Source organism: Acinonyx jubatus, chromosome D2 (assembly GCF_027475565.1).
Source record: "Acinonyx jubatus isolate Ajub_Pintada_27869175 chromosome D2, VMU_Ajub_asm_v1.0, whole genome shotgun sequence".
NCBI lineage: Eukaryota > Metazoa > Chordata > Mammalia > Carnivora > Felidae > Acinonyx > Acinonyx jubatus.
In genome coordinates this window covers 60,851,860-60,865,599 of record NC_069393.1, presented here as the reverse complement: position 1 = coordinate 60,865,599, position 13,740 = coordinate 60,851,860, and the positions used below count along the sequence as shown (strand labels likewise).

Sequence of the window (13,740 nt, the reverse complement as noted above, 5' to 3'; positions counted from 1 at the left end):
ACCTGCACTCTGTTACTGTTTGATTCTGTATCCTGTACTCTCCAGTCATGTTGACTTAATTCCATTTATTTTCTGCATTCTATCCGTTTTTTTCCCATTTAAAATACAGCTATACACATTTCATCTTGGTAAAGAAACAGTTTTCTACTTGACTCACAACCACAAAGTAGGCTGCCCTATTCAAAGTTGTTTTTTTTAAAGCTTGTTTAGAAAAAAAATGTTTCTTATTTTGAGAGAGCGTCTGCGCGAGCGAGCGAGCGCGCGAATGGGGGGAGACAGAGAGAGGGAGATGGAGGGAAAGAATCCCAAGCAGGCTCCACACTGGTCTCACAGCCAGCATATGTCTTCTTTTATCTTAGAGATTGTTTTGGGCAGAAAGGAGGTAAAAATAGAATAGATGTGTTTCAAATATTTTGATGCCCTTTTGTTTGCTTTGTTTAAAAAAAGTATTTGAAATGGATTATATTGATGGTGATACATTTTTTTCCCAAAGATGGGTCCAAGGATTCCCTAAGCAGAATGTTCATTTTGTCAACGACAGCACCATTTGCTACCCTTGTGGGAATTTTGTAATATTTATTAATATTGAAACCAAGAAAAAGACTGTACTTCAGTGTATGAATGGAGTTGTGGGTGTTGTGGCAACTAATGTTCCTTATGAAGTTGTGGCTTTTTCCGACCGGAGGTTAAAACCTCTCATCTACATATACAACTTTCCTGGATTGACCAGAAGGACCAAATTAAAAGGTAACCTGCAAGACTCGTAATCTGACATAACTGAAGGATTTCTTTATGTGACCAAACCTAGTGCTTACAAATGAAGGGTGTTTTTGGTTTGTCAGTTTGTTTTTTTGCTTTTTGTTTTCATATCACACATTTTAAAAGTAGGATCGGGCTGATCACAAAGAATTTAATCAGTGTACTGCAGCCTTGCTACTCAAAAGTCTGTGGTCTGTTTATCTTCAACATTGGCATCACCTAGGATACCTGTTATAAATACGGAAACTGCTCCCATCCCAGACTTACTGAATCAGAATCTGCATTTTAGTAAGATTCTCCAGGTGATTGATATGTACATTAAACTTGATAAGCACTGGGCTAGTAGACTATTACAGCACTAAATGCAGTTTGAAACCTTTTTCCAGAATGCTTTTTTTTTCTTTTATGACGATTTATTGAAAATCCAGGTAAATTGAGGTCATACAAGTTCTAAAGTCTCTGAGCCTCAATTTCCTTAGGTGTGGGGATAATGGTAGTATCTACTGTTAAGGCTGTAGTGATAATAAATGTAATTATATATATATTATGTATATATCCACATGACATATATGAATATCACACACACACATACATAATATGTCAGTCACCGTTACCCAGCATTTACTATAATTAATTTATTCACAGATACATGTGACCCACAGTGGGCTGCTGCACATTTACTGGAGTTTCCATCTCATGATTCCCTCATTTAACACATCATGGATAGAAAGCCCAGGAGAGCTTGGGACTGGTCTTAGTTCTTTGGACTTATTGGTCAAATAAGTCTTTGGGTTAAGCCAGGGAATTTCACTATAATTGATAGCATTTTATTTGTGGGGAAATTTGTGTTCTCAACAGATTAAAACAACTTATAAAACATCGCTCATTCATACAATGGTAACTGTCTATATGGACTGTAACTACTCTTCATCTTTAAAATTTCCCCAGCTTTGTTATTTTGACTATAGCCCTGTCGAAGCAATTAAAAGTTAATTCAAACCAGCAGCCAACATTTATATTAAAAAATGAAACTCTAAAGGCATTCACAATAAAATTATGACTAAGTCATCAAGGATAGCTGTTGTTACCACAGTTATTTAATATCAGCCTGGAATTTCAAGCCAATGCAACAAAATATGAAACAAAAATTATAGCTATAGAAGAAGAGATTATGGGTAATGCAATGGTCTACTAGGACTAATAAAAGAATGCTCAGTAAGATGCTGGTTTCAAAATATTCACATAGCTAAGGTGATTTAAATACTTAGAACTGATTCAAGAAGAAATGTGAGTGACCTCAATGAAAACTACAAAAATATCATTGATTTAAATTATTTAAGTATGTAGAGACATATTCCTGAGTGGAAAGTCTTGTTATTATATAGTTCATAGAAAATAATTCCTAAGTTTATCATGTTTTAGACAGCAAGGAGTACTTAAATGAAATGATTCTGAAGTTCTTCCAGAACAACAAAAAGTAGAGATGGGAATAATTCGAAAGAGAATGATGGCATGATAGAGGGTCCTTTTAACATGATGCTATAGCGATTAAGAGTGTGATATTGGTGTAGGGATCACCACATCAGTGGAAGAGTTGAAGAGAGGGTACAAGCTTAGAATATATAAAAGCTAAGTATATGATGAATGATACTCTGCATTCCTTCCCCCAAAATAGATAATATAGATTGTTCAGCAATGGTGCTAAGAAAACTATTTGAGGGGTACCTGGCTGGCTCAGTCGGTGGAGCATCCAACTCTTAATCTCAGCGTCTTGAGTTCATGCCCCATGTGGGGTGTAGAGATTACTTAAATAAATCAATAAATAAATCTTTAAAATTTTTAAATAGAAAACTATTTGAGCAAACATATCAAGTTTGATACTCATGTTATACTGAACGTCAAAACATACATTAGATAAAAATAAGAGTTCAATATAAACAGCAAACCATTTGAAAAGTAGAAAATATGGTAGAATATTGAAATGATTTGGATGGGGAAGAAATTTTCACACAAAGGAAATAGCTAAAAGTAGAAAAATTGACCTATTATTGCATACAAATTTAAAATTTAAGAACATTCAAAACACCATGAAAAATTAAAGGCAAATAATAAACTGAGGAAGATACTTGGAAGTAATATGATCAAGTATTTTTAAAGAGTTTATGAAACAATAAGAAAAAGACCCAAACATCCCATTAGAACAGTGGAAGAAGAAATTGCCCAAACCACAAAACTACAGATGACCAAAATATCAAAAAATATTCCATCCAATATTCATTTTAAAAATTGATATTTGAACTGAGATGAGGTTTTTCAACTTACCAAGGTCACAATTTTTTTAAGCTGATAACTGCTAGGTGGAGCACAGTGAAATTGGTAACACACTTTCTTGCTGAAGGTGGGAATAAGGTGGGAGTAAGATTGATACAATCTTTCTGGGAAGTAAACATTACCGTATTTGACCCAGTTAAACTCAGTTGAAGAACTAGAATTCAATTTTAAGGAAATCAGAAATAGTCAAAGATGTGTATGCGCAGGAGATAAAGGCACTATCATAATAGAAAAAGATTGGAAACCACCCACATCCCCAGTAATAGGAATATGGTTAAATATGTGAAAATATCCCATAAAGTGTATTATATAAGCATTAAAAATTGATTTTGAAGAATTATTAATGACAAAATGCTCTATATAATGTAAACAATAGGAGTAACACTGTGTGATCCAAGTTTTTAAAATGAATTATTATACATAATATTTAAACCATGATTGTTATAGCTATAAAAAGCAATGTTATGTATTTTTTCAAAGTTATATTTAAGTAGAAAAAAATGTTTATTGACAAGTAAGCATAGAAGAAAATACCAGAAATTTACCAAATTTGGTAGTGAGATTACAGAGGATATATTTTCTTGTAAACCTTTTTATTGGGGGGGAGAGGCACCTGGGTGACTCAGTTGTCAGTCTCTTGACTTCAGCTCAGGTCATGATCCCAGGGTTGTGGGATAAAGTACCCCATTGGGCTCCTTGCTGACTGTGGAGCCCGCTTGGGATTCTACCCCTTCCTCTCTCTCTGCCCCTCCCCCAATTGTGCATGTGAACTCTCTCTCTCTTTCAAAACTAAATAAACATTAAAGCTTTTTTTTTCATATTCAAACATCATGCATTTTTTAGAAATTTAAAATAAATAAAATATAAAATGAATAATCTTCATTTATGAGAGGAAATGTCTATAGTAAGGATAGAAATTATTCTATTGAGGCCTCTATTCCACAGAAAACCTTTTATTTTTGCTCCGTTAATACAAGTTTTCTTTGTTAATCAAACTGGGCTAAATAAATTCAACAAACAACAAAGTTTAGCGTTATATTCTAGTCAGTTAAAGTGAGAAGGGCAAAAAAAGCAGCAAACAACCACGAAAAGTACAGAGAACTAGCAACAGAGACCTGCATGTGAAAAAGACATGGGAGAAGGCAGAACTTGTACCTATGGAACCACATTGAAAAACAGCAGGTAGAGTGGGGGAAATCGGATCTTTATACACAGGAGGGCAGAAGCAGATACTTCCTTGTCTTAGCGTCCTCATGACACACATTGTTACTAAGGTTTTTAGAGTCATGTTTCATGTCTTCAACTACAAGGATGGATGAGATAGAACTTTTTTATAATTGTTCCTAGAACCAGAAGATATTAAGCAAAGGGCCTGGTGTGGCCCAAGACATAGAGACATGGAAGTAAGCTGGAATGATTACAACTCCCCAAAGTATTTAACGTTGTTCGAATAACTTTTCTAATTACAGTGTTTCATATATTTATGGAGCATGTTCTAGTTCTTGGGTCATTTCAAATTATACTTACGACATCCATGGTTCAATACACTCAGTTCTGATTGAAGTCTAGGGTCAGTGACCTAATGGTCTTAATTTACTCTCATATCTTTAATTTTTTATTTTTAAAAAAATTTTAATGTTTATTTTTGAAAAAGAGACAGACAGAGCATGAGCAGGGGAGGGGCAGAGAGAGAGGGAGACAGAATTCAAAGCAGGCTCCAGGCTCTGAGCTGTCAGCATAGAGCCTGATGAGAGGCTTGAACTCAAGAGCTCTGAGATCATGACCTGAACCAAAGTCAAATGCTTAACTGACTTAGCCACCCAGGTGCCCCCCTAATTTTTTTCTTTTTTTAAAAAACTAATCTCCACACCCACTGTGGGGCTCAAACTCAATATCGAGAGTTGCATGATTTCCCAACTGAACCAGCCAGGTACCTCAACTCTAATAGCTGTAAAAAAAAAAAAAAAAAAAAAAGGAATTTTAACTTTGCTTTTAGCTTTCTGTTCATAATCTTAGAAATTACCTAGGAGATCTGTTATTCCAGGAGCTGAATGCTTTTGGATTATGTGAAAATCATTAGATAAGGGAGATAAACTATAAAACTGTAGTTAATCTGAACACAATGATTAAACCCTTGTAACTGATTTTATATTTTAGGCAGTGTTCTTCTGGACTACACTTTACTTTCATTCAGTTATTGTGGCACCTACTTGGCTAGCTACTCCTCTCTCCCAGAATTTGAACTGGCCCTTTGGTAAGTCGGTGTGCTACAGCATTCCTTTCACTGGATTACATTTTAATCTTGTCTGGATTATATTAAAGGACATATACATGCAAAATGTGCAACAAGGAAAAATAGAATAAAAGTTTTGATTATAAGGTTTGATACAGTTGCTACTTTTAGGCATAAAATTTGGCAGGGCAAAAGCTATATGGGAGTGAAATTATCATACTTCCTTTTTTGTTAATGTGTTATAGTAGTTCCTTTGTTGGGTAAAGAATGACAATTGCATACAGTTTCATCTTTCCTTCAAATAAATGGTAGCAACTCTTTTTTTGAGTTGTGTGTGTATTTTCCACTAATGATGAATTTAAGATGTTCTTTATATTAGAGTTCAATTTGAAGTAATTATAATTAGTATTTTAATTTTAATTAGTAAAGTAATGTTTTTAGAGACATTAGAAGAGTTATATGTTCAGAGAGTGGAACAGCACAGCACATTTGCCAGCTGTATAGGAAATACGTGTAAGACACATCTGTGGTCTTTGCTGGGTCATTTCATGTGGCCAGTTTCAAAGTTGTACTCACTCTTCCATCCATCATATAAACTCCTGCAATGGACAGTTTTCCGTTTTTAAAAATATTTTATTTTTAAGGAATCTATACACCCAATATGAGGCTCGAGCCCACACCCCTGTGATCAAGAGTCACATGCTCTACCAACTGAGGCAGCCAGGCACCCATCAGGGGGAGTTTTTCTTTTAAGGGGAAGTACAAACTGTTCAGAGAATGATTGAAGATACTCCTTACACACCAGCATTTCTTATACAAAAATATAATAATCTAGGTTCAGAGAACTACATTTAGTTTATTTGGTTTCTTTTTTTTTTTTAACAGCTTTATTGAGGTATGATTGGCATATTAAAAAATTCACATATAAGAATATAATTTGATTAGTTTTTACTTGTGTACACACCCATGAAACCATCACCATAATCAAGATAATAAATATATCACCCCCGAAAGTTTCCTTGTGCTCCTTCATATGTTTCCTTATGGGCCCTTCCACACTTACACCATCCCTGTCCCAACCCTTGGCCCCTTTCCCCAGGTAGTCACTGATGTGTTTTCTATCACTCTGGATTTGTTTGCATTTTCTAGAGTTTTTTATACAGGGAGTCATCTATTATGGACTCTTTTGGGGTCGGGGGAGCCTGGCTTTCATGCAGCATAATTATTTTGAAATTCTCTTATGCTCCTGTGTGTGTCAATATTTCATTCCTTTCTATTCCATGGAATGAATATACCACAGTTTATTTATCCACTCACCTACTAATGGATATATTAGTTTGCTGGGGCTGCTATTAACAAAGTACTACTAAGTGGTTGAAATAACAGAAATTTAGTGTCTCACAGTTCTGGAGGCTAGAGGTCTAACATCAAGGTGTAAACAGGGTTGGTCTGTTCCGAGAGCTATGAGGGAGAATCTGCTCTAGGCTTTTCTCCTTGGCTTGTTAATAACTGTCTTCACGTTCACATGGTGTTCTCATTGTATGTAGATCAGTCTCCAAATTTCCCCTTTCCTTTTTACAGGGATACTAGTCATATTGGAATAAGGCCACACTAAATGACTTCATTTAACTTAGTAAAGACCCTGTTTCCAGATACAGTCATATTCTGAGGTACTGATAGGACATCAACAAATGAATTGGGGGGGACACAGTTCAACCTATAGCAATACTTAAAGGATAAGTAGGAATCAACCTTGTGAAGAAGATAAGGAAGAGAATTCTAAACAGAGGAAAGGCATGTGCAAAGCATGAGGTCAGAGAAAATATGGCAAGTTTGAAGATTTAATTAAGAGATCATAATGATGGCAACCAGAAATGGGTCATGAGAGGTAAGCCTAGGCGGTCAGTCTGAGGCTGAGGCTGGCTCATGAGCAGCCTTATAAATAAGTGACCATGTAATTTATCATGCAAGTCAGGACACTTGAGAGTGAGAGGGGATGCTGTCAATAATTAAACCAGGAGAATACTCACCCTATGCCTAAGCCATGCTAATAGGCACATCCTTTATCCTAAAGGTGATGGGAGGCTGTTAAAGGGTTATAAGCAGGGATGTGACACGAGCAGATCTGTGTGTAAGAAGCCTCCTTCTAGCCATGTCATGGAAAGTATATTGGAGGGAAATAGGCATGAACATGAATTAGTAGGCTTTGGTGACTCAGGTGAGAGGTGACTGTGGCATGGACTAGGGTGGTGGGAGTAGGGATAGAGGGAAGTGGAGAGATTTGGAAGGTGTTTAGGAGGCAGTACCATGGCACTTGGTGACTGAATGTTGGGCGTGGTGCTGAGGGACAGGGACAGCTGAGGGTTTTACCCAGAGTTGTGACTTTGACAACTTATGGTCATTATGGTTCATGTCAGAAAGATGTCAAGAACACTTGTGATGGAGGTGGAAGGAAGTAAGAGCAGGAGGGTGCCAAAAGGCAAGGTGAGCTCAGTAAATATTAATTCCATTTCCCAGTCAGAAGCCTGAATGGAGTGCTAGCTCCTTGGAGGAGGAGATAGCTCACATTTATTTTTCCTCCCATTTCATCTAATAAAAGACCTTGCCCATGGTAGGGATTCAGGATAGTCTCTCAAATGGGTAAATGAATGAAATATTTTAAAGTACTGATTTTTAAAAGTCAGTAAATAATCAATTGGTATCAATGTGTATAGTGAACATAGGTCAATCTGGAGTATTCATATATAGTATGTTGAGATTTAGATACTTGTTTTTCAGCAAGTGTGATGATATATTCCATTTTCTAGATTTGGATGATTTAAATTCAAATTTAATAAGGAAGATAAAATAGCCTTGATAGCACATGACAGGGTAATATTGTTAAAACACACAGTTATTTTGCTTTCTTAGAAGGGTATAGCATAATTATTAATAAATTTGATATTAATATCATGGATTAAATAAATTATATCATTAAATAAATTATATCATATATTGAGACTCAATATATGTAATTAGATAAATGGTCTCAAGATGTCAAGTTAAATGAATTATTTTTTTTACCAAACACAATTTCTCTCTAAGGAAATGGGAATCAAGTGTCATTTTATGCAAGAAGTCACAACCTGGTGTGGATGTAAGCTGCATGACTTTTAACCCTATGAACTGGCGCCAGCTGTGCTTATCAAGTCCAAGTGCATTGACCGTGTGGACCGTTGAAAAAAGTAACCAGGAGCATTATTTAAAAGCAAAGTAAGAGACTTAGTTACACAACAAGGTGGTGGTCTTAGTTTGCATTCATGTAATGTGATTGCATCAGTTTGATGAATTAACTGGCTTTATATGTACATATTAAACATCTTCAGTTGTAGCATCTTTCTACATGTGTAATTCCCTTGGAGTGATTACTTGCATTTTGAAAGGATTCTCTATGACCTCGTTTCTCAATGAATTTCTTCTAAATACCAAGTCATCCTCGAGCCTTTTCCAACATGATTTAATTTACCAAAATTTGATTTCCTTTACAATTTCAAAACATGCCTATTTATATGAAAAAAGGATGGTTATGAGTTTTTGCTCCTATTACTTTGGTGTACAACTGGAATCTCAAAAATAAGAAACTTTTAGATATGGAAAACATATGGATTATACCTTCATTCACATAACCTCCAAACAGAAGGGTAGTTGCATATAGTGGACTCATGGGAATTACCTGCTTAAATAGAACTGGGTCAAAAAGAAATTTGTGACCAATGTCCTGGTAATAGCTGATGATGATGGTGCCTTTGTTAAAGGAGTTTAAAGACTCAAGATGCCTCTGAACTGACTATTCTCAATGTATTCCACAAAGTCAAAGACTAAGTTGATGCTGGGTATATACATCCTTGAAATTGCAATTTTTGAAAAATTGCCTTCTTAAGAAAAATGTAAAGTTTTCTAAATGGAGAATCCTAAAAAAGACACCTCTTTCTGTTCTGTACCCTTTATGTCTCAATTTCACTTTTATAAGAACCCAACGAATAATCAAATCTGTCTCAAGGCAGAGACATTCATAAAATGGGTAATGTCTCTATCAAATCCTTGCCAAGGTGGGCAAGTAATTGGTCCCAGTATTCTCTCCTTTTGCTTGCCTTGAATATTCTCTTCTAGTTCTGAATGTTGAGTTGTGACTTTTCTATAAGCAGCTAAAGTGAGAGGCAAAGTGAGTGGATTGTCGTGGTTCAGAAAGCCAGCAGGATTAGAAAACATTGAAGCCTTATGGTTGAATAGTAGGTACTGTTTTTACATGATCCGTTTTTAAAATTATTTATCATTCATAAAACATAACCAAGGAAGTTTTAAATTTAAGGCATAAAGCCATGAATTCTTCAAACGCCCTTTTATAGCTGTATTATGGGTTAAAAGTAGATGTATGGTATATTTGAAAATGAATTCTTGATATTGGAGGTTGTAAAGGTAGCTAAATACAACCTACATGTACAGATGGTCCTTGACTTAGGATGGTTCTACTTAAGATTTTTTGACTTTGGGATGTTGTCAAAGTGATATACATTCAATAGAAACCATACTTCACATTTTGAATTTTGCCCTTTTCCCAGGCTGGAGATACATGGTACAATACTCTCACGATGCTAGGCAGTGGCAGCTGCAGCTTATAGTCAGCCATGTGATCACAGGGTAGATAACCTGTGTGCTGACCACCATCCCGCACCTTTACAACCATTCTGTTTTTTACCTTCATTATAATATTCAAGAAGTTACTTGAGATATTCAGCACTTCATTATAAAATAGGCTTTGTGGGGGTGCCTGGGTGGCACAGTTGGTGAAACATCCAACTCTTGATCTCAGCTGAGGTTGTGATCTCACGGGTTCGTGAGTTCAAGCCCTGCATGGGGCTGTGTGCTGATGTCTGCTTGGGATTCTGTCTCTCCTTCTCTCTGCCCCTCCTCTCTCTCTCTGTCTCTCTCTCTCTCAAATAAATAAACATAAATAAATGAATGAATGAATAAATAAATGGCTTTGTGTTAGATGATTTTGCCCAACTGTAGGTTGGCAACTAATGTAGTTTGCCTAACTAATATAGGTGTTCTGAGTACATTTATGGGAGGGTAGACTAAACTATGATGTTCAGTAGATTAGATGTATGAAATTCATTTTGACTTAGGATATTTTCAACTTATGATGGCTTTATTGGGACATAACCCCATCATAAATCAAGGAAGATATGTACGTTTATTTTGGCCCACATTGATTTTTATTTGAATTGATTGCCAACATTTAATACTTGAGAGATTTCTCATAAATATCCAGATTATGATAGTCTTTCAAAATTCTGGAACCACAATTCTCAACAAACCCTCTTGGCTAGAACTGAGTGGCACCTACCACCTTTTGGAGGGAACACATTTTCCCATTTGCCACAGCCTCCCACCTGGCTACGCATCGCCTGCCTGACCCCTGCCTGTACAATCCCAGCTTTAGATATTAACTTTGAAAATTTTCAAAAATCCCTGTGTGCTTAATTTATAACTGCATTACTTGTCCTTTTGCGATATGTTTTTTTTTTTTAACATTTATTTATTTTTGAGACAGAGACAGAGCATGAGTGGGGGAGGGGCAGAGAGAGAGGGAGACACAGAACCCGAAGCAGGCTCCAGGCTCTGAGCTGTCAGCACAGATCCTGACGCGGTCGAACTCACAGACCGTGAGATCATGACCTGAGCTGAAGTCCGACGCTTAACCGACCGAGCCACCTAGGCGCCCTGCGATATGTATTTTTAAATCTACTATTTGGTGTTTATCTGGTTTGGTTGTGTGTTTGTTTTTTACAAGTTACATTACCTCCCCACCTTGTTTATCACCAATATGCAGTTGCTCCATCAGTGACTAGTTTTTGTTAATGATTATTCTGATTTCTCTTTTTCCTAAAGGTCAGTAAAACTACCTATGGAAGATGGGTCATTTTATAACGAAACAGATGTAATTTTCCCCACCTCGTTGCCCAAGGATCTTATCTATGGACCGGTGCTCCCACTGTCAGCCATTGCTGGGCTAGTAGGAGAAGAGGCAGAAACTTTCAGGGTAATTACCTGGCACCTCTTCCTGTTTGCCTATTTGATTCTCATAACCATCTCATGAGACATGCAGGATAGAGAGAAGATCATCCTGGGTTTTTAATACAGATTAGCCCTGGAGACCATGAGAAATGAAGTCTCTGGGAGGATGATGACTGGGAGGTTGGTTGACTGGGAGGATGATGACACTGATAATAGGAACAGAGAGCTGGGGCCTGATTTCATTTTTGGACATATTGAATTTGGGATGCTGGGAAGGCATCCAGATATAGGTGCCAGGTGGAAATTGGGCCATCAGACCTGTTGCTGGTGTGTAGAAGGCAGGGCTGGAAACACAGAAGCCAGAGTCATTACCACAGAGGGAATAGTGGAGGACTGGAGCAGGGGAGGGATGATAGAAAGGAGAGAAAGGGTGCCAGGCAAGACAGCCAGAGAGGAAACCGATTTGTTAAGAGTTGAGACTTAGTAGAAGAGTCTGAGAAAGAACAATCACAGAAGTAAGAGCAAAGCCAAGAGAGAACAAGCCAAGAGAGAACAAGGCCATAGAAGAAAGTTTCTGAAGGGAGTTTGTTAACAGCTACACACTCATCCAAGTCAACATATATATCAAGCTTCTTCTATGTAGCAGGCACTGTTTTAGGCAATGGGATCACATGATGACCAACCAGGCATAATCCCGACCCTTTGGAGCTTATATTCTATCAGGGAGACAAAACAACAACAACAAATAAAGAGATACATTAAATCATTGCAAAATGTAATAATTATTATAATGGGAAAAATGGGGGAAGAGATGGAAGTGAGGAAGAGATTAACATGTGTTGGTCAAGGAAGGCCCCTGGGGAGATGACATTTACACTGAGACCTGAAGGACAAGGAGACTCAGTGCTACAAACAGGGTCAAGAGTGTTCAGTCAGAGGGTACTGTAGGTACAAAGGCCCTGGGGGAAGAAAATAAATCAGTGTGTTTGAAGAGCGAAGAAAACTTGTGGTGGCTACAGCACAGTAAATGAGGGGGATCTGCAGTTGTAGGTCAAGAGGTAGGCGGGGAGCTCACTCAAGGCCTTTGGCATGAAGGTGAGGAGCTCCATTAGGCTAAGCCTAATGATTGTGTTAAAACTCCAAGCCAAGGCTGAAGGAAGTGAAGCTCCCAAATGTTTTTGTCCACCAAAGAGAACTGAGATATAGATATTAAAAATAATTCAACATGGTAATTAGTTTGTTAAAAATTTCTCACCACCAAGAGAAAAGGTTGTGTATGCTCTTAGAATTGCCTCTAAAGGATGACAATTATTCACTTTTTCAATACTGAAAACCACCAATTCCTTTTAAGAGGACAAATCCTAGCCTTAGAAATATTACCACGCTCAGCCACAGTGGGGCAGCAAAGTAAATACAAATAGATGAACCATCAGGGTTTACAACTTGAAAAAAATGTTTCTACGTTTAGTATTTGATGCCTAGAAACCCACATTTTCAACTATCTTGAATCTTTTCTTCTGCAGTAAAATTCTGTAGGAGCCCTCATCTTTCACATTTGCACCAGCAGGATGAACCCTACATACAATATGTAAAATTCAGGCATCTGTCTTTATCATTTGAAAAATGCTATAAAATGCCTTCATTAAGTACTGAAATGTGGAGTCACCATTTTTTTTTTAATGCTCATAACAAACAGACATCTTTGTTTCCTAGGACTTTTATACTCAGTGAATTTTAACCTTTTTTTTCTGAAAACAGAATTTTAATGCTAAAGTTTGACATTTTTATTTATTTTATTTTATTTATTTATTTTTGAGAGAGAGAGAGAGAGAGAGAGAGTGCATATGTGCACAGGGGAAGGGCAGTGAGAGAGGGAGAGAGAGAATCTTAAGCAGGCTGTGCGCTCTCAGCACAGAGCCCAATATGGTACTTGAACCCACGAAACATGAGATCATAACCTGAGCTGAAATCAAGAGTTGGACATTTAACAAACTGAGCCACCCAGGTGCTCCTAAAGTTCCACATTTTAAAATCACACAGGGAGTATTAATAAAGCATGTACTTTACATTTATATTGGAAATTAAGCTTTCCAATATTTACTTTTTCATCTTATAGATAAGTAAGGTGAGAAAAATGGCTAAAACATTGATTAATGTCTATACAATGAGTGGAAGCATAACCAAAAATAGATCTCAAATGTCTTGATTCTTTTCCTTTGTTTGAATGACATTTCTTGTGACTTGGGTATCAACCAATGGCAAAGAAATCAGTAATGAATTGATCTGTATAAGAGGAGTCTTAAAAATTGATAAGCTATGAACTTTTGCAAAATTACAAACATTAAATACTACCGTTATGT

General features: G+C 36.7%; 1 protein-coding gene across 7 annotated transcripts in view; it reads left to right on the top strand.

The window, feature by feature from the left end:
- CFAP43 (cilia and flagella associated protein 43) overlaps positions 1 to 13,740 on the top strand; it is a 129,947-nt gene that overhangs the window by 14,564 nt on the left and 101,643 nt on the right. For all 7 annotated transcript variants that reach the window (XM_053207397.1, XM_053207396.1, XM_027063009.2 and 4 more), the window contains 4 exons: positions 494 to 747; positions 5,248 to 5,344; positions 8,408 to 8,575; positions 11,255 to 11,405. In XM_053207397.1, the coding sequence (XP_053063372.1) occupies positions 618 to 747; positions 5,248 to 5,344; positions 8,408 to 8,575; positions 11,255 to 11,405 (546 nt within the window). In that variant the 5' untranslated portion in view covers positions 494 to 617. The remainder of the gene's footprint in view (positions 1 to 493; positions 748 to 5,247; positions 5,345 to 8,407; positions 8,576 to 11,254; positions 11,406 to 13,740) is intronic.